The 21,231-nt window shown below is 42.0% G+C and overlaps 1 protein-coding gene across 2 annotated transcripts in view; it reads right to left on the bottom strand.

Moving 5' to 3' along the window:
- Positions 1-422: 422 nt before the first annotated feature.
- Positions 423-21,231, bottom strand: part of SLC39A8 (solute carrier family 39 member 8) — a 71,215-nt gene continuing 50,406 nt past the window's right edge. The window contains exons 5-10 of one of the 2 annotated variants that reach the window (XM_045018469.1): positions 16,593-16,762; positions 12,454-12,576; positions 11,125-11,292; positions 9,567-9,774; positions 9,205-9,389; positions 423-1,458 (exon numbers count right to left, since the gene is read on the bottom strand). In XM_045018469.1, coding sequence (XP_044874404.1) covers positions 1,309-1,458; positions 9,205-9,389; positions 9,567-9,774; positions 11,125-11,292; positions 12,454-12,576; positions 16,593-16,762 — 1,004 coding nt within the window. In that variant the 3' untranslated portion in view covers positions 423-1,308. The remainder of the gene's footprint in view (positions 1,459-9,204; positions 9,390-9,566; positions 9,775-11,124; positions 11,293-12,453; positions 12,577-16,592; positions 16,763-21,231) is intronic. The other variant, XM_045018470.1, reaches the window with a different exon arrangement.

The following is a 21,231-nucleotide window of genomic DNA, read 5'->3' as shown; positions in this document are numbered from 1 at the left end:
CCAGGCCAGTTATGTTGTTTCATTTTTTTTTTTTTAAATGAGTTCTTGCAAGCATGATTTTGGAAAACTGATGCAATAAAAATTAATGTTTTGAGAGTCCAAGGAATGCAGGATTGGTCCTTCAAAAATGTATATTTTCCTTGCTACACTGAACTTTTGTACAAGGAAACTACTCATTACAGAAACCCTTTGATTGCTGACAATGTTGGTAATGAGACCTTACAAAAGTTAAACCAAAAATTGATTTCCCCCCCCCCCCCAGAGTCGGTGGCGCCTGTAGCCATTTCGCCGCCCCAAGCATGGCGGCACGCCACGGGGGGCGCTCTGCCGGTCGCCGGTCCCGCGGCTCCGGTGGACCTCCCGCAGGCGTGCCTGCGGATGCTCCACCGAAGCCGCGGGACCAGCAGACCCTCCACAGGCACGTCTGCGGTAGGTCCACCGGAGTCGCCTGCCGCCCTCCCGGCGACCGACAGAGTGCCCGCCGCAGCTTGCCGCCCCAAGCATGTGCTTGGCGTGCTGGGGCCTGGAGCCGCCCCTGCCCAGAGTAATATCTATGGAACTTGATATATATCTGAATATAAAAAACAAACATTTCAAGGCAAAGTATTTGTAAAACTTAAAATACACAATCCTTTTAAAACATTATAGAATTCATAAATTGTCAAATTTAATACAAAGTTTACTTTTAAAAAATTGTTCTCAAAATAAATCCACAATCTCTTAGTGCACTTAAAGAGAAAAGATCAAAAGCATTACTGCTATCTTTCCTTCCAGTGTTAATTAGAATTTAGAATCATTTATATCTATTCTGAAATCATTTGGGGTTTTTTATATGCTTACAGGGAAACCCTGCAACACAAGTCATGAAAGCAGCCAGTTTCCAAGCTGATTTAATTTTAACTGTGATGAAAACTAGAGTATGAACCTTACTATTTTCTTTTGTACTAATTTCCATCTTGGCGAACTTTTTTTTTTTTTAAAGTCCAAGTCATATGGAATACATATAGCTGCCTCCTGCTTCATTCCACTGAATGTAACATCCTCTTTTTACCATTGTGCAGGTACGTCTGACACCTTCACAAGTGTTTGAATCCATTGCTTGTAATACTCAGAAGTTGATGGCCCATTTTATAGGACTGATTTGGGAACCCTAAAAGAAAAGGCTAACTTTCTGTGATTTGCAGAAGAAAACAGGGTCATTGTTTTAAACCAGGTAGATTAATTTAAAGTCCCTTTATGGATTTCAAGAGTTCTTCCATTTCTAATTTACTAATATCCTTCATTATCAGTGCCATCTTCAGAATCTCATTATTCCAACTCAATGTCTCCTGCATACACGGTAATCAGCAGTATAGCAGCAAATCCTGTTAGTAAACCAGCGTTCTGAATGAGGAAGAAGGTTAAATCTGTTCTCCTTCCAGTCACTTTCTCCCTCAGCATGTCGCTCATCTCTGGGAACTAGGAGAGAGAGGTTTATTTTTTAGGTAACTGTTGCCATCTTGTGGTAGAATATGTAATTTAGCATCTTGACGGTGATTTTTATTTTGTACTTTATAGCTGTGTTTGGATCTTAAACCTAATAGAAAGGAGAGGTAGTGGTAGGGATAGGTCAAAGGGCCCATTTCACCAATGATGGGAAAATTGAAATGGTGGTCAATTCTCCTGTACTGTAATCTAGAGATGTTATCCACATCTGAATCGTATGACATCAGGAATTAATGGGGGTCCATCTACTAGGCCAGATGTTAATACAAGCAGCTGCTGCCATCTTGCCAAGTTAGACAATTAGAATAAAAAGAATGTTGTGGTCTGTCATTTCAAGCACTGCTGCAGTCAAGCACCTCTCTAGGCTCTTTTGAGGAATGCAAAATAAGGCTTCTGGGGGCACAGCTACAAAATCACACGTCCTTTCAGAACTGGAACACCTAAGTGAGCATTTAGGTGCATTGATAAGCTGGTGGTGAATCAGGGCAGAAAAGGCAATGACTCTGGTGAGATTTATCCCTTCACCTAAGGTACAAATGCACTAAGGGACAGGCTCTAATAAAGGAAGATGTATTTTTAATCAAACAGTTTCATGTAACCATAAGAAAGTATGATAATTCAACAGAAGACTGAAGCAACATACTATAGAATTAGTTGAGTTTCCTAGCAGTCAATGAAGACTGTCATCAAAGGTGACAGGAGACCTTAACACCCATGTCAACACTCCCTTTAACCTAGAGCTCCTCACATCCATGTTATCACCTATAGGCTGTTCTCAGGTTCCACCCACTTGTGGCCACACATTGAATATAAGGTTCCATGTGAATATGTATAAAGCCAACACAAAAATGATATTGCTACCATGTATGGACCACCATCTATTGCTAATGGTTACCAGAACACTTCCTCTTACATAACAAGGCCAAGCTTTCGTAGTAAGTTTCCACTGTATTCTTACACAGCCAGATAGTCAAGGCACTGATGACCTAATACGATGCTATAATCACAAAATATCCACTGCTAGTGATATTGGCTTCTAATCAGCACCTCCCTTCCTACGCATGCACACTGCCTCCACTGATCTCCCAGGTTCTCAGCCCAAATAATAAAGGAACTGTTGAAGGAATGAGACCAAGCAGCCACTAGCTAAAACACACCTGAAGATGAAGGTCTCTGGGACAAGAAATTCCTTCAGACTTGCTCCAGTGTCCTGTAGAGACAGCCACTTTCTCATCAGCCATAGCTAAATCAAAGTCTATGTCCAGCTGAGCTGGAGTGTACATTGTTTAATTTAAACCTGTGGTGTATTCCAGAACCCCCAAGCTCCTCCACAAACTGTTGAAGAAGGATCCACCTTCTCTGACCAAGTTGTGTGGAAGAAACAAATAAGCATGGAATAGATAATGCCATGCCTCCCTTAAGGACCATTCAAACAGCAGGAGATCCTGAACATAGTTCCTTCCCTATGAGCCACTCCCTATAATTCTGAATCATACTTCACAGCTGTGAACATTTAGGCTCTCTAATAACACAGACTATTAACTCCTTCTTTGAAAAGTAGGCTACTACCTACCTTGGAAAATGTTGTTGTTCTAGATTCAGAACCACTCCCAACTGCACTGCACTGCACTGACCTGGCAAACTACAGGCAAATAAACTCTAACTTCCCTTTCCTTGGGATGGATTATTTCTAAATTGATCAAAGGCAGCCTCATATCACCTAACAAGAGCTAATTTCCCAATCAGGCTTCAGTTGAGAGTATGACATGGAAATGATACTGGATGTCCCGATGAATGTCTCTCTCTCCTGGCACTGCCAGTCAAACTTTTTTTTTCCTCTCTCTCTCTCTGCAGCAATTGAAACCTACATCATGAGATACTGCAGGACTGGCTTAGTGGCAGTACCCCCAAATGTTTTCATCCTTCCTAACAGACCACACCCAGAGGATAGCAAAGGTTAACAGCACTTCTGCAACCAAGGGCCTAGTTTCTAAAGTTCCACCACGCTCCTTTCAACCTTATGGAATGTCTACATTAAATCCCTAGGGGAAGCTTATCAGATGCTATTGCTTTAAATGCCAGGAGTATGTGGATGATACTGGGCTATTTATCCCTTTCACCTCCCCTATAAACTATACCACCTCCAGCTATCCTGCACCTGAACAACATCAGATCTTAGATGAGGAGCAGCTGGCTGAAGCTGAACCCAGGGAAAAAACCCAGGACTAATGCTAGTGGGGTACAGAGAGAGACTTCTCAGAACTAGAAAACACCATCAATACAGAGTGCCTACCCCACCATGCAAAGTATGCAACCTACAACGCCGCATGGAATTGATACAAGACACCAAAATAACTGAAAAGCTTATTTAAACCTACAACATGCCAGGAGACGATGCCCTATCCTGTTTGTCCAGATGACCTTCTGTCATGTCAGACACAAACCTCTAAACACAGTGATCCATTCATTTGTGACTGCCAGGCTCACTTATTGCAACCTGGGTAGTTGGAAATAAATCCAAAATCACTAAACTTCAATGGTGCAGAATGCAGTTCACTTGCTGACAAAGACAGCCCAGCAGCTGCTGCTTCTCATCCCATCCTCAAATCATGGCACTGGCTACAGTCAACTGTTGAATCAAGTTTAAAGTTCTTGTCTTGGTTGGTTGTGGTGTTTGTTTTCTGCAAAACTCTCAGTGGGGTGATATTAAGTAAGCTCAAACTGCCTCTCCCTTCATGACCTCCCAAGGCAAGTGCAATCCCCTCAAACAGGTTAATACTAGTGGGAGCAGAAGACAGTCTTCTCAGAAGTAAGCCCATCACTGTGCAAGTCCTTCCCCCACACACACACACTTGCGCTCTCTCACCCACATGTGCAAGTCATTAACAAAAGCTCTGCTCTGCCTGCTCTCAGAACAGGGGAGAGAAGAACATGAAGAGAAATGAAGTTCTAATTAATCCTACCTGCTTCTAGACAGAGGAGTGTGAAAATCAGGAGAGAAGTGGAAAATCAGACCTCTGTATAGAGCACTCACATAATTTTTTTTTCAGATACAATTGTAACAGACAACCTAAAAACAGAAGAGCAATGGATATGGAGACAGGGTGTTCTCTATATAATGGGTTTAATAACAATTGTTTTAAGTTGAGCTACTCTAAATGTAAGGACAATTCATGAATTTTTGCATGATATTCATATTACATAAGTACTTACATTTATGATCTCATATCAAAGAGCATTTGGAGTGAAATTAAACCATTTCAGGAGTTAAATTGTTCTTGTAGAGGTTACTAAGCTATTGTGAGTTTGAAGGACTCTTGGTGTGCTGGTTGACTCTAAAATGGCCTCAAGTGCTACCTGTGCAATCATATCTTGTTGGGCTGTAGCTGGAGGTGGACCAAAATTGTCACCTTGCTCTGAGGCCCTTCAAATTCTGGGAATTTGGAGGAGCTTCAGGTTTGAACTCTGGGCTGTGAACCTGCATGAACCAGATGTGGTTCAAAACTCAGTTCCATTTCAGGAGAATAGCTGGTCTAGCAAGATTTGAGCCCAAGATAGTGATGTTTATGAATGGTAGTTAACAAGATTTCTGAATGTTGTGATTTAAAATCTCATCAAGGGCAAATCATACCTGACTAACCTAATTGCCTTCTATGACAAGATAACTGGCTCTGTGGATGAGAGGAAAGCAGTGGACGTGTTATTCCTTGACTTTAGCAAAGCTTTTGCTAAAGTCTCCCACAGTATTCTTGCTAGCACGTTACAGTAGTACAGGCTGGATGAATGGAATAAAAGGTGGATAGAAAGCTGGGTAGATCATCAGGCTCAACGGGTAGCGATCAATGGCTCCATGTCTAGTTGGCAGCCAGTCTCAAGCAGAGTGCAGCAAGGTCGGTCCTGGGGCTGGTTTTTGTTCAATATCTTCATTAATGATCTGGAGGATGGTGTGGACTGCACCCTCAGCAAGTTTGCAGATGACGCCAAGCTGGGAGGAGTGGTAGATACCCTGGAGGGTAGGGATAGGATGCAGAGGGACCTAGACAAATTAGAGGATTGGACCAAAAGAAATCTGATGAGATTCAACAAGGACAAGTGCAGAGTTCTGCACTTAGGATGGAAGAATCCCATGCACTGCTACAGACTAGGGACCAAATGGCAAGGCAGCAGTTCTGCAGAAAAGGACCTAGGAGTTACAGTGGATGAGAAGCTGGATCTGAGTCAGCAGTATGCCCTTGTTGCCAAGAAGGCTAACAGCATTTTGAGCTGTGTAAGTAGGGGCATTGCCAGCATATCGAGGGATGTGATCATTCCCCTCTATTTGACATTGGTGAGGCCTCATCTGGAGTACTGTGTCCAGTTTTGGGCCCCACACACTTCAAGAAGGATGTGGAAAAATTGGAAAGAGTCCAGCAGAGGGCAACAAAAATGATTAAGGGGCTGGAGCACGACTTAGGAGGAGAGGCTGAGGGAACTGGGATTGTTTAGTGTGCAGAAGAGAAGGAGGGCGGATTTGATAGCTGCCTTCCGCTACAGACGCTCCCCGACTTACACAAGCGTTCCGTTCCGGAACACCTTCTGTAACTCAAATTTTACGTAAGTCGGAAACGTATACCCAACAATTCCGCACCGCCGCCCCCCCCAAAAAAAACCCACAACAACCTATTTCTAGCTTACAGAACTTTCTCTGTAAGTGCGGATTTGCATAACCCGGGGGGGGGCATCAGTACCTGAAAGGGAGTTCCAAAGAGGATGGCTCTAAACTGTTCTCAGTGGTGGCAGATGACAGAACAAGGAGTCTCAAGTTGCAGTGGGAGAGATTTAGGTTGAATATTAGGAAAAACTTTTTCATTAGGGGAGTGGTGAAGTACTGGAATGGGTTACCCATGGAGGTGGTGGAATCTCCTTCCTTAGAGGTTTTAAAGCCCTGGCTGGGATGATTAAGTTGGGGATTGGCCCTGCTTTGAGCAGGGGGTTGGACTAGATGACCTCCTGAGGTCCCTCCCAACCCTGATATTCTATGATCATAATAAAAGCTCACATGACTTTGATGCTAATGTGTCCAAACTGCAGCTCTCAAACACAAGCCCCAGTCTAAAACTTATCTGTCTCCCCAGCCTCAACACCTTATTTATGAAATAGGTAGGCCACGGAGCCTATTATGAAGGCGAAGGTTAGTACATTTGTACTGAAGGTTAGTACATTAGTACATTTGTACTGAAGGTTAGTACATTTGTACTGAAGGTTAGTACATTAGTACATTTGTACTGAATCAGCAAGTACGGAAGGGAGGGTCTTCGCTCATGGCTGATGTTTGCTTTTTGTGCCATTCTTATTTTTTTAGCTGTAGTAGTTACAAATAAGTGGGCTGGGGAACACTTCACTATCAAAGCCCTAAACTGAATAAAAAGCACCTCAAAATGCAACAGGTGAGATTATTGACAAGGCTTTTTAATAACTTAAAGCATGATGCTAGAGTTGGAATAAAAAGTCCCCTGGAAATGATAAATTAATGCTGACCTCAAAGGTTATTGTTGCTCATAACTTTCCTATTCAACTAACAGTTAATGAAAGATGTAGGATAATATTCATGATATACATACATACTTGTACTGAAATATAAAGTATTGTTGAATAGTTAAAAAAGGGGGGGAGTTGTGTTAGTTTAATGTTAATAGTTTGATTATGTATAGTGAATGACTTTGTATAGTACCTCTGCTAAGGCTTTGGCCTAGCTTTTGTCTTACCAATCTTTCTCTTACCTAGACTTCTTTCAATAATGCTTACAGCTGACAGGACAAAGGTGGTGTTGTGTTGGAGGACTTATGCTAGTTAACTTCTTCTTACCTGATACACACAATATAATGCTAAGTCCCTATATTGGAAAAACACGAGTAAGATAACAAAGACATGAAAACAGTATAGAGAGCAAAAGTTTTGTAAATTGAAGCTTGCATGTGCATATTGTAACAGTTACATAAGACAATGCTTAATGTTGAGTGAAGGAAAGCTAATGAATATGTAATGTGAAAAGGTACAAGTGAACAAGGCTCAAGTCTCAGAAATACCAGACCAGAGACTTGAGACAACCAGCATGAAATGCAGAAAGGCCTCCTGGTACTCTGGAACTCAATAACTTGGGCCCCTACCTATTCCACCTTATCTGTTTTTTGTCTGGCATAAATATGATCAAATTATAAGTGACAATAATTCTGTCTCAATATGTATAAATTTGGGTGGATTTGTACTCAGTTTCCAACCTTACAAGAGGATTTTTTCTTAATACAGATTGCTGCTGGGGTAAGAGAATTTTTCTCCAGTCATATAGTGTTGCACAGTTGGTTAGGAGCACTAAGAAAGTTTTCACTTTGATATTTGCTGTGACATTCTGTGCCTCAAAGTAATATCCTGACACCCCCATATTTTTACCATGGTGATATAATTGATATGTTTTGTGCAAACTATGCCTTGCAAGGTATCATTCTAAAAGTCTTGATCTGTTACAATCCAACAGGATATTAATGTTTATGTGCTGTCATTGTATCTAAAGCTATTAATATTGACTATGTACCAATATTTCAAATGTGTTTGCTCCTGGAATGACACCCACAAAGCAGTTTATATCCAGACTAGCCAGCACATTGTGGAAGAACCATCCAAGGTAATTGCCCATTAAGAAACACAATAGGCCATAAAAGAAGCTTATGTTCACCTGATGGTCTTTCCTGTGGATGCTTCAGCCAGTATGGGGGTAATGGCTTTTCTATGAGTCATTGAAGCATGCAAGGGCATGTGACTAGATCATGCGATACTGGACTATCTTATGCTTGTACTTTTCCATAAAGTGGGCTGGGGACTTTGCTTGGAACAAAAGTTCTCCCCACATGAAGGAAGCTATAAACGGAGGAAGTGACATCACTTGGCCTCACTCCCCTTACACGTGAACACCTGGAAACCCCTTAGGAACAAAGACTGAACCAGGGATATAGTCCCAGGCTGAAGGAAGGGATTTCTAGCCTGTGTATGGAAAATTTGTGAAATGTTTGCACTATCAGGGTGAGACACTGCTTGCTTCAAATCTTGTCTAGTGTTTAGAGCTTAGACTGCGATTTTGTTTTATTTCTTGGTTAACAACTTTGATCTGTACACTCTTACTTATTGATTTGAAGTGATTATCTTTCTGTACTTAATAAATCTGTGTTATATTTTTTATCTAAAACAATGTGTTTGAAGTGCAAGGGGAAATCGCTCAGGAACAGGGGCTAGTGCATTGTCCTCTCCACATTAAGGGAGGGGTAGACTGGGAAATAAACTTATACTGGTCAGGCTTTTGACCAGGGCAAGACAGTACAGCTCTGGGCTCCTACTCTGGAGGGGAACTGGTCGAAGCCTCTCTATTGTTAGTTCATGAGTTGCTACGAGAAGCATTCATGTAACTGCAGGTGGGTATGTCTCTGCTTGTGTAGGGCTGTGTAAGTGCAAGACCTGAAGAGAACTGCAGCTTGTCATGACCTCACAGCTTAAGAGGGGGGCCAGGTTAGTGAGACAGAGCTCAGCAGCACCCCACTTCCTGGTTGCACCCCAGGGAAGTCAGTCACATCCCCTACCAGGTTCAGAGGGCAAAATACCAAATTGTAGTGACTGAACCATTATTTAGTTCCCTTGTGGAAATTCCTATATTCCTATGCATGCATAAATAAATAAAATGAAATTGTATCTCACCATATCTGCCAGAGAAATGTAGAGGAACATACCGCCAGCTATTGCAAAGATAATGTTAGGAGCAAAGTTGCTGCCCACTAATATACCAAAAGCCAGACCAATGTAGCAAGAACATGCCGAAATAAAGTTGAAAAACAGAGCCTGGTAGGTGCTCATTCCTGCATTTAGCAAAATGACAAAATCCCCTGGGGAAAAAAAAAGGGGGGTGGGAGAGGATGTTCAGTGATTATTTTCTGAAGGTTTGAAAGGAGATTTGTAACTTGTATGAAAGTTATAACCCAGCCCTCTTTCGTGTAAATACTGAAGAACATTTTCAGTCAGCATTAGCATGACTGACAAGTCAGTTAATGGAAATATCTTACCCAGTTCATGAGGAAACTCCTCACATAAGATTGCTATAGATGTACTAAGTCCCTGAAGCAGAGACAGGGTGAAGGACGCACCAATTGCCAGACCATCAATGAAGTTGTGCAAGGCATCACTCAGCGTGATCATCCAGGCAATTGTTCCAATCTCTGACAATGTGGGTCCCTTTAAACAGTTACATAAGCAGCTTTGGGTTTTCTCTTCCTGCAGAAAGAATGTAGCAATTATGTGAAGCATTAAACAGCTGCAAAGAAGCCAATGGATTTTTCCCTTTTTTAATGTAGCGCTGCTACAAGGTAAACTACTAATTGTTATGAAGACCAAAGTTCTTTGTCCCCAGAGCTGACACTGAACAGGTAGCAGCTGCACACACTTTGACCCAAATGGGGAGGGATCACCACTCTGACTGTGAAATGGCATCTCAGTGCCCATTTAGCCCTTGGTTCATCTGAGACAAACACCAAGGGTGAGAACTGGGGTAGCGGATTTTACAATTCACATACCAATCCATGAAAAATTAGACAGAATACAAACTTGGTGTTCACATAGGGTACTAAAAGCCATCACTCACTCTCACTTCAAACCACTTAATTTGAAATGAAAGGGGGCTATCCTATTACCAGTCCCTGTAATTCTTACTTGGGCATTCAGATACCCTGCTGATGGGCACCTATATAAAACCTAGACAGCCATCCAGGAGCATCATAGATTGTTTCACTTGTAAGTTTGGGCCCTGCAAGTCACGTCCTGGGGTTAAAATCAGTTTCTAAGGGGGGCATGTTCAATATTATTGCCAGAAGTAATTTTCACTGTGCTGCTGAATGGTTCTAAGTTTAAAAAAAACAAACACAGCTTAGTGCAGAGCTGCTGAGTATGAACATTTAGGACCCACTCCTGTATCCCAGAAGTAGAAACAAAAGTCTGGCACCATTTAGTAATGAACCCCTTCAGGTAGATAAAGTACAAAATGAACTGTCTCCTTTGAAAAATGTGTGGTTTCCTAGGTGTTTGCACATACAATTTACAGTAATTGTGCTACTACATTTATAAACACAACATTTGTACATAAAGGCTCTTGGAAATCAATTAACTAGTGCTAGTGCTTGAAATGGATAGTTCAATATATATTGAAGTTACAGAAACACCGCCCTTTCTCTTTAGCACACTCCGTATACATCAATGTAATACCATATTTCTCTGATTACAAGAGAACTACAAAAATAGTTGTAGGAAGTGTTTAATTATAAACTATTTAAAAAGGGGGGGGGGTTGCTATGTGAAAGATAGAAGCTACTGAACAATTAAAATTTGTTGTTAGTAAATGAGAATATAAAATACTGATTCAGATCTTACCTGTGCTGACATTGCCATATGTTAGTGTTGACTTGGCAGCTAACAAAGAGAGCATCACTGACTCTGCAACCTTGCCAAGATAACTTTCATATTGCTCAAGTGAGTTGTGAGCTAGCAGTTTATAAAAGCTTCTCTCTTCTTCCTAGATAAGCTTATATAACCAACTGAGAAACAATACATTAAATAAAACAATGTTCGTACCTGAGCAGAGACCACACTAACTGTGTCAAAACTGAGGTTTCCATTAGGCTCTATTATGGCCGGATTTGCATAGCATGTTATCCCATTATTAGATTTCAATGGTATGGGTGGATTACCCTTATCCTGAGGAGGATTCTGTTCATGATTTTCAAAATGAGTGTGGCCAGTCTAAATGGGGAGAGAAAAAAAAAAAACCATAAAAATACAGACTACAAAATAGGAATGTGTCTAAATACACTGTTCAAGAAAAATCAGCTTGTCCATTTGGATGGACATATAGATGTGTCTGTGTTTATTATACTGTTAGGCAGAACTTCCCAAACTAGTCAGAGGACCACTGGTAATCCACAGAGCATTTGCTGATCATTAATGGAAAGCTTGCTCTTCACAAGGCGGTGCTTTTTCCCTCTCAATTCCAGCCGTTAAGTTGCACTAAAGACAACTAAAAATACATTAGCAAGTACTGAATGTTCCTGTTCCAGGTATGTAATCAGTATAAATTTCCACAGGGATGTTATGCAATTGCATGGACCATCTCCCTGTTGTAATCTTCAACAGCAGGCTGAGATAGGGCTGAGGGATCTCCCAGGGAGAAGAGGAGGCACACCAGACAGTTGAGGTGTGATTTTAAACTCTGAACAAGTTTGAGATGCCCTGCTCTGAGAGACATCCTGTAGACAGTACCTGAGCACACAAGACAACAAATACAGTGTGATAGGGGGACGAAACTGAGAGCCTGTGCAGAACCCACAATTCCTGTTAAAGTTTTTGCACTGGAACATGGAGGGGATGTGGGGATATTGGCAGTGAGGTGAAAGCACAGTCAGTGTAGAGTCACTAGGCCAAAACCTTGATGGGTGGGAGTGTCTGGCTGTATCTGCATATCCTCCTTACACCCTACAATATCTGCATGAGTGCCCAAGGGAGGGCTCCAGGGTAGAATGCCCTTATGTATTTTCACCAGGCAAAACCCATTCATTCGGGCTTTGCTCACCGGATTTGGTCCTTGAGGGTGAATAGAGTGTGGCCTAGTGATTAGAGCAGGAGATGGGAACTCAACTTCTGGGTTCTTTTCCCAGCTCTGCTTGTAATTCTCTGCGTGAGCCAGGTTCAGTTACTGAGCCTCTCTGAGCCTCCGTTTAACCAAGTATCTCAGAGTGGTGTTGTAAGACTGAGATCCGTGTAAAATATTGCATATCATCAAACTACCAACTATCAAATAAAAATGTAACAGCTGTTTCAAACCAAGGCTCAATTCTGTAATATAAAAAGCCTACTGGTAATGTAACTTGCTGAAATATACCAAAATACATCGGTCCAGTTAGCTACCTGGCCATAGGTCTTCAGTATCATTTTAAGAATCCTTTCCACAAAGAAGAGAATATAGAATCCACCGAACACAGCTACTGCTTTCTCAACATAGTTGTCAGTTTTAGGATCAAATCCAAATGCCTAGAAGAGAATGTAACAGCAATTCAGGTTAATCAATCTTAACACACTTTCAGGGAAAAAAAAATACACTAGTTGGACTGGATCCTGTGAAGGACAGTGTGTCTCCTACTACCCATTGGCTTTAATGGGTCCTAAGTTATTACTCAAACCTAAACTTTTAAGTTAGGCCATCAATAGTTGGGCTGATGTATTGAAATGGTACAATTTACAGAGTGTAGAAGTCACTCACCAAAGTCTCTCCATTTACTTCAATAGGCTTTGTTCCCAGTAAGCAATATTTACTGGCCTAGAACCATTATATATTTGCCAACTATTGTTTTTGTTTTGGATGCTGCATGCATAGAAAATAAATCCTCCCCTTCCAAATAGTAATTTAGGTACATGATAGTCATAGGTTAAAATGAAATAATGACAAGTCACTTTAATTACTAGATGGTAGAATGTTGCAAGAACAAAAATCCCAAACACAATCCAAATGTGTGGAAAATTATATATAAATGTGTCTGTTTCTATAACCTTTTTCCACAACAGGTAATTTAAATGTATTTCTCTACATGTGCAATTTTGATATTGGTTTGCCTTTATTTGATCTAAGTTGAGTCTCTTGACCCATGATAGTATTTGAGGAAGAAACGGGTATTTCCCTGGCAGCTAAAATCCCCACTAAAACTGAGCCAGGAAGAAATTCTGTTATTTTAATGGTTATTTTAATGGGGGAGTGGAGGGCACAAGTCTGCTTGCATGAGGACCTGTCAGGATACAGACTTGAAGGGGAATTTTACCGGCTTAAAGTAAGCAGAATTTGGCTATAAGGGCCTAATTTAACCCTCAAAGATACATGTGCAGCTCTCATTGCCACTAGTAGTAATAGCATGCATTCTGAGGACCAAATTCAGTTATAACACTTTAGCTTGCCCAAGGGATCTGAAGTAAATGCAATAAAGTAAAAATTACCATGCTGACTTTAATACCTAAATTACTATTGTCAAAAATTGAATCAAGTGCCTAGGAAAATAAGGCTCAAAGTCTGAGTTTCACTCCTAAGTGCATATGAACTTTTCCATGTGCCTGATTTAGATGCACAAAATTTACTGTGCTGGCATGTGCACTTAGATATCTACACCAGGCATACACAAAAGTATCTGTACAGTCAGCAAAATACCTATTGGAAAATGTAGGTCCAATATTTTAAAAAACCAATGGTTAACACTGCATTTTTTAAACTATTGTATAAAATCCCTTGATTCAGATTAACTTTCCACTAATATTTATTCAATGAACTGAAATAAGAACTGCAAGCACTTTGATAAGTGACAGTAAAAGTTGCCTGTTTTCCTGGTGGATACCTCTTGGGTCAGAAGCCTGGTCTACACTAGGCGTTTAAATCGGTTTTAGGACCGTAAAACCGATTTAACGCCACAACCGTCCACACTAGAAGGCACCTTATATCGATTTTAATGGCTCTTTAAACCGGTTTCTGTACTCCTCCCTAACGAGAGGAGTAGCGCTAGTATCGGTATTACCATATCGGATTAGGGTTAGTGTGGCCGCTGATCGACGGTATTGGCCTCCAGGCGGTATCCCACAGTGCACCACTGACCACTCAGGACAGCAATCTGAACTCGGATGCAGTGGCCAGGTAGACAGGAAAAGCCCCGTGAAGTTTTGAATATTTCCTGTTTGCCCAGCATGGAGCTCCGATCAGCACGTGTGGCGATGCAGTTAAAAATCAAAATAAAGAAAGAGCTCCCGCATGGACCATGCGGACGTGATCGCTGTAAGGGCAGGCAAATCTGTTCTATCAGCCCTCCGTTACAGAAGACGAAATTCAAAATCATTTTTTTAAAATCTCCAGACAGACGCCATAGCAGGGACTCAGCGCACTGCTGCGTGACAAGCGTAACGGAAAGCCAAAGAATCAAATGGACGCTCATGGACTGGAGGACTCAAGCTATCCCACAGTTCCTGCAGTCTCCGAAAAGCATTTGCATTCTTGGCTGAGCTCCAAATGCTTCTAGGGTCAAACACCGTGTCCGCGGTGGGTCAGGGCATAGCTCGGCAATTTACGCACCCCCCCACCCACCCCCAGTTGTGAAAGGGAAAACAATCCTCTCTTGACTCTTTTACATGTCACCCTATCTTTACTGAATGCTGCAGATAGACACGATGCTGCAGCCGTCAACACTAACATCCTCACTCCCCCCCCCCCGCCATGGGTGGCTGATGGTGCAATACGACTGATACCCATCCTCGTCATCAGTCTATTGGCACATGGGGCAGTGCAAAAGGGCTGGTAACCATGCCGACTAGCATCAGTGAGGTCAATCAAGGGCACCTGGCCCTAATTTTTCCTTGTAGATGGTGCAGTATGGCTGGTAACCATCCTCATAATAGCAACAGGGGGCTGAGCTCCATCAGCCCCCACCCTTCATGTGTAAAGAAAAGATTCAATTGTCCCTGGACTAGCAGCGGGATGCTGGGCTCCTCTCCTCCACACTGCTTAATGTCCTGTCTGGACTATCATAGCAGCTGGAAGCTGCCTTCCACTCATTTCTCACTAACAAGTCACTGTGTCTTATTCCTGCATTCTTTATTAATTCATCACACAAGTGGGGGTGCAATGCTATGGTAGCCCAGGAAGGCTGGGGAAGAACGGAATCAACAGGTGGGGTTGTTGCAGGAGCACCCCCTGTGAATAGCATACAGCTCATAATTTCTGTGGGATCTGACACAGAGCAGCTGTGCTCTCTGGCTCTATGATACAGTGGTTCTCTAGTACACTTGCCCATATTCTAGGCAGGACTGATTCTATTTTTAGATACCAAAAAGGAGGGATTGACTCAGGGAGTCATTCCCAATTTTGGCTTTTGCGCCCCTGGCTGATCGGCCAGGGGCACTTATGACAGCAGCAAATGGTGCAGTGCAAAAGGACTGGTAACCATGACCATCTTATTACCAATTTATGGTATGGTAGATGGTGCAGTATGGCTAGTAACCATCTCTGCTATCATGCAAAAGCAAAAGCATGCTTCTGTGTAGCGCTGCTGAATCGCCTCTGTGAGCGGCATCTATTACACATACGGTGACAGTCACAAAAGGCAAAACAGGCTCAATGATTGCCATGCTATGGCATCTGCCAGGGCAATCCAGGGAAAAAAGCCGTGAAATGCTTGTCTGCCATTGCTTTCCCAGAGGAAGGAGTGACTGACGACATTTACCCAGAACCACCCGCGACAATGATTTTTGCCCCATCAGGCACTGGGATCTCAACCCGGAAGTTCCAAGGGGCGGGGGAGGCTGCGGGAACTATGGGATAGCTACGGAATAGCTACCCACAGTGCAACGCTCCAGAAATCGACACTAGCCTCGAACCGTGGACGCACACCACCAATTTAATGTGTTTAGTGTGGCCGCGCGCACTCGATTTTATAAAATCTGTTTTACAAAACCGGTTTATGCAAATTCGGAATAGTCCCGTAGTGTAGACGTACCCTGAGACTGCAAACACTAACGTGAGTAGACCCCTTTCTGTCTGTGGGACTGATTGCATTATTAACAGTTTGTAAGACAAAGTTCCATTATTGTTACTTCTTGCAACAATATTACTACACAATGAACTACAACAGACATTCCTAAGCCTTCTACCAGTATAGTCACAATACAAAACAGAACTTGAACAAGTTGATGACCGTTGTAATTTTGTTAACTTCAGAATTACAGAAAGTATAACTTAGGGGAAAATACATTAGACCATTCTCCAGTGATGGAAGCATAGTGTAGTACAGTGGTCCTCAATCTCTTCCAGGCCACACCCTCATGTTACAATAAAGTAGGGGGGTTCCCCACCCATCTAGCCATAAAGACAGATGGTAATCAGGCCCCCCTGAAATGTGTTCACAATTCCCCTAGGGGTTATGACCCACATATTGAGGACCCAGGCTATACTGCACTTCAAAAATGACAACACTTTGGAAATGGATAAGTGCCACAGCCAGAGAATGAATACCCTTCCTTACCTCTGGAATTAGCTGGAAAATCGCATTGGAAAAGAGCGTCCCAATGGCCAAGCCCACAAAATAGGTTAAAATCTTGGGGAAATATGGCTTCTTCAAGAGAGGAGTTAAAACCAATCCAAGGAGTGATGCCAGGTTGATGATAGTCACAGCAAGGAACCCATACCCCCAAACTGTGAATGAGAGCACAGCAGAAATACCAAGTGTTTTAATATGATATACAATGTATTTTTAACAGATGAATTGACATGAGTATAAAAAAATTGTTCACAAATCATGTTTGAACTGCAGTTGATTTTAGAACTTACAAATAGAGAAATTGTAAAAAGTACAGTGTGACTTTAAAGGACCTGACCTGAACTCTCAAAAACAAGGAAACCAAAACGCTAGAACTAATTTGTTCCTGTCTGGAACCAGTCACATCAAGGATTGAAAACACACTGGGGTCTGAAGTCCAGGATTTGGTGGGCCAGATTGTCAACTGATGCAAATCCACTTTATTCTGAAGTAAACAGATAATCTAGCCCTGCTATATTTAATCTGGGACTAATGCTTAAAAGCGAAACCAGAGGCCAGTGTAGTCATGACATAGGAATAAGACTATCTTGCTAGCCACCATGGCTACATTTGAATATCATTTGCCATTGGAGAGCCGAGAAGCGGCCAGAACACTTGTAGGTCCCTTCCTCACAGATCTCTAGGGTTGGAAAGCTGCACTGCTTGATTCTTTAGCCAATAATCCTTTCCCTCTAAGGGAAAGATTTGTAGGAAATCCCCAGTAGTGGGAACTTGCAGCTCCCTTCCTCTGTTGACTCTCCCAAGTTCCTGTATGGGGAGCATATAGTAAGCTTCTCTGAAATGGTTTCTGCATGTCAAGTCCTACCTGGAAGTAGTATCTAAATATCTCAGAATGGAGCATATGTATGAACATTTGTATCTCTCTATCCTATCCACCACACACAGAGAATGGAACAGGGCCATGAGGGAGAGTGGGGTGGACAATTTTTTTTTATTTTTAATTTCTTGTGAGTAACTGTCTCTGTGGTTGATGCCATTCTCTGTAGACATCCAATGTAATAATGAAATAAATCAAGGAAGGTGCAGATTCTCAGCTTGTGTAAATCAGTATTATTTGTTCAAATTAATGAGCTATGCTAATTTACACCATCTTGGGAATCTGGCCCTGAAAGTATTGAATATTTATAATTTACAAAAATAATCTTGTGCTAAGGCCTTGTATAACTGGAGCAAGTTTTAGTGAACAGCATATTTACACAGAGAAGGTTTAAACTACTCCTAAAATAGGTTTCATCAGATATTAACATATTGTCTGTGTGTGAAGCACTTTGGCCCTATTAACCCATGCCACACCCACATGAGGGAAATTTACATGGAAAACACCATGTGGTTTATGGTGTGAAGCTTCCAATGCATTATTCCCTTCTGAAAAGCAATTTGACTTACAGAAGGGAAGAAATCTATGAATCTCTGAGGAATTCATGCAGAGAGCTATCTTCTCCTCTACAACAGCACAGTACACTTATGGCCATGAGCTTACCACCTTGAGCAACAGGAGATAGTACCACGTATAGCAGCTGCCTCCACAGTATGACTCTCTGGCCTGATGCCAATCCTGAAACCCATTGAGGCCTCTAACATGCAGTGTTTGTGTGGAGAGGCATCTGTGCATTCAGAAAGAGGCGAGATATTTTCAGGTGGACTCTGCTCCCTCCCATAAGCTATTTTGTGAGAAGGGATTTTTCTGGCAGAGATTCTGCTTCTCTGACACCCTCAGTGCTTTGTAGCTGAAAGCTAATGGGGCTATCTAAACAGAAGTGCAACAACTCATATGAAAATGAAAAGGGGAAAAACCAGACAAATCTCAGACATTCTATATCAGTAAGAAAGTGACACTAGCAGGTGGAAAAGAAGATGGCTCATTAGTGACAGAGAGAGAGAGAGAGAGAGAATTTCAAATAGTTCAGAAAGTAGTACTAGAGACTCTTGAATAATGCAAAAATTGTGCATGAGTAAAGTGAGAGGAGCCTCTTTTAAAGACAGATAAGGGTAGAATCAGGCTCGGAAAAGCTCAGTGCCATACACCATGAGCATAATTTCAGGTGACAAAAAGCAGTGCCATAAATGTTCCAGAATCTGCACTGCAGATTTTGTTATATGCAATGTGAAATTGTCAAAATTGAGGTTTATTGTCCATGCGTATCAAAAAGTTTTGCCTGTACACAAACTTGCCTCTTACCTCACCTTTAAAGAAGTTCTACAGTATAACCACAATCAGTTTTCCATATAAACTGCTAATTCTACCATAAAATCATCCACAAACAATAATCACAGTCAACGTTATGTTGGACTATATGAGAGCAGCGGGATAATCCAGAAAACTGTACAGTATAAAAGCTGCTTTGAGTTCTTCTTTGCACTGCTGGAGTGATAAAAAGATGACTTAGCGTAGGCCAGGGGTTGGCAACCTTCGGCATGCAGCCCATCCGGGTAGTCCACTGGCGGGCCACGAGACATTTTGTTTACATTGACAGTCCACAGGCACGGCCACCCCGCAGCTCCCCGTGGAGGCGGTTTGCCGTTCCTGGCCAATGTGATTAATTGTCAGCCCTAATATGGAGCCGAATCCCTCACTGCACTGGAGTTGCACCAAGCTGAATTTAGTTTATTTTGCCTGTGTGGTGTCAGTGTCCGAATTTTCAAATGGAAAGGAATGTACATAATGTTATGAGAGGAAAGTGAAACCTTGTGCAAACAATTTAAAAACCTAAATCAATATTAACTAAAGCAGGGGTCGGCAACCTTTCAGAAGTGGTGTGCCGAATCGTCATTTATTCACTCTAATTTAAGGTTTCACGTGCTAGTAATACATTTTTACGTTTTTAGAAGGTCTCTTTCTATAAGTCTTTACATACAATAATAGTTTTGTTATATATTAAAGTAAATAAGGTTTTTAAAATGTTTAAGAAGCTTCATTTAAAATTAAATAAAAATGCAGAGCCCCCCGGACCGGTGGCCAGGACCCGGGTAGTGTGAGTGCCACTGAAAATCAGCTTGTGTGCCGCCTTCGGCACCTGTGCCATACGTTGCCTACCCCTTAACTAAAGCTTTGATTTTTATCTGTACTAAAAATAAACAAACATACATTTGGGTTCTGTAATTACCACAATCCACACAACTTTTGCTTTTACTATTTAGAATCATTATAAAACTGTGCCTTTTCATTTTGTATATTGTCCGCTCTCTCCATTATCCTGTGCACTACAATTATTTTAAAGCAGATTTTTTAAAAATAAATTAAACCTATTTTCAGGTCTTAAAGAAACTGGGTCAAGAACACTAAAAATTTTGATCAAGACACATTAAATTAGGACAAATATTTTAAAATTAGATTGTTTTTAATTTAATACTATCCATTTTGACAGCAAAAAAACAGGATACATATTAATATCTACAAGTCAATGTAGAAAGACAGCAGAAAAACTGAGGTCAGAAAATATAAGAAAATTAGGTTAATGCCAGATTGCTAGAAATGGGCTGACTGTAGAATAGTGGTCCCCAACCTTTTCGTCTGGTGGGCACCAGACGAAGGACCACTGCGGCAGTAGAGCACCCGCCGAAATTCAGCGGCATTTCAGCGGCGACGCCTCTCGATGACATCGCTTGTCGACGGCAAGTGGTGTCATCGAGAGGCGTCACCGCCAAAATTCGGGAGCGACGCCTCTCGATGACGTCACTTGTTGGGGACAAGAGTCGTCATCGAGAGGCGTCCCCGCCGAAATGCTGCTGAAATTCGGCAGCATTTCGGCGGGTGCTCTCCCGGGGTCCAGGATGCGGGCCGCATTGGGGACCACTGCTGTAGAAGATTCTCCATGGCTAACCAATGTATAACTGAAGTCAGTCAAGGAGAGAAGTTTATGCCGTCTGTTGGCTGAAAACTTCTCATTGGCATTATGGGAGACCAAGGGCAACAGCTAGAATATCCTGAGCTCCCTGCCTGAAAACATGATCCCACCAGTCAGCGAGAGCAGTGATTCTCAACCTTTTCATTTGTGCACCCCTAAAAAATTTCAAATGCTGCTGGGGACCCCTTTGGAAATCTTAGCCATGCTTTGTGGCCTCCCAGGGATCTGCAGACCACAGGTTGAGAACCACTGAGCTAGGGAAGATAGCAACTAAAATTTTAGGACCTTGAGCTCTTTTATACTTCACCCCCTGACTTTAGTAAGTTAAGGGACTCTTCTCCCTCTAACAAGGAGATTCTAGGAATGTATTTAATGGACACTCTGCCTATCTGAAAAGGCAAATGGTTATCTGTGGTTATCAGCTGGTGCAGAGTGTGCAGATCTGCTCTGAAGAAGCAAAGGAGGGGGGCTGCATATGATGCCTTGGACAGGCAGAATGCCTCAGAGCATCACCAGTTGGCTGCTGCAGTTCTGCAGCTCTCCCCGCCATTACTCCTCAAAGAGGCAAGAACATGATTTTGCCCATAGTGAATCATCAAATAGCTATATGCGCAGTACTATTTATTAAGCACACAACCCATATGGAAAATAGATGTGTGTTACATGCTGCCTTTTAGCATTTCCTCTGTTTCCAAAGCAGCATTTTCATTCTTAGTAAT

Source organism: Mauremys mutica, chromosome 5, assembly GCF_020497125.1.
Source record: "Mauremys mutica isolate MM-2020 ecotype Southern chromosome 5, ASM2049712v1, whole genome shotgun sequence".
Taxonomy (NCBI): Eukaryota; Metazoa; Chordata; order Testudines; family Geoemydidae; genus Mauremys; species Mauremys mutica.
Note: the sequence above shows the minus strand (reverse complement) of the source record. Positions and strands in the feature narration are given on the sequence as shown.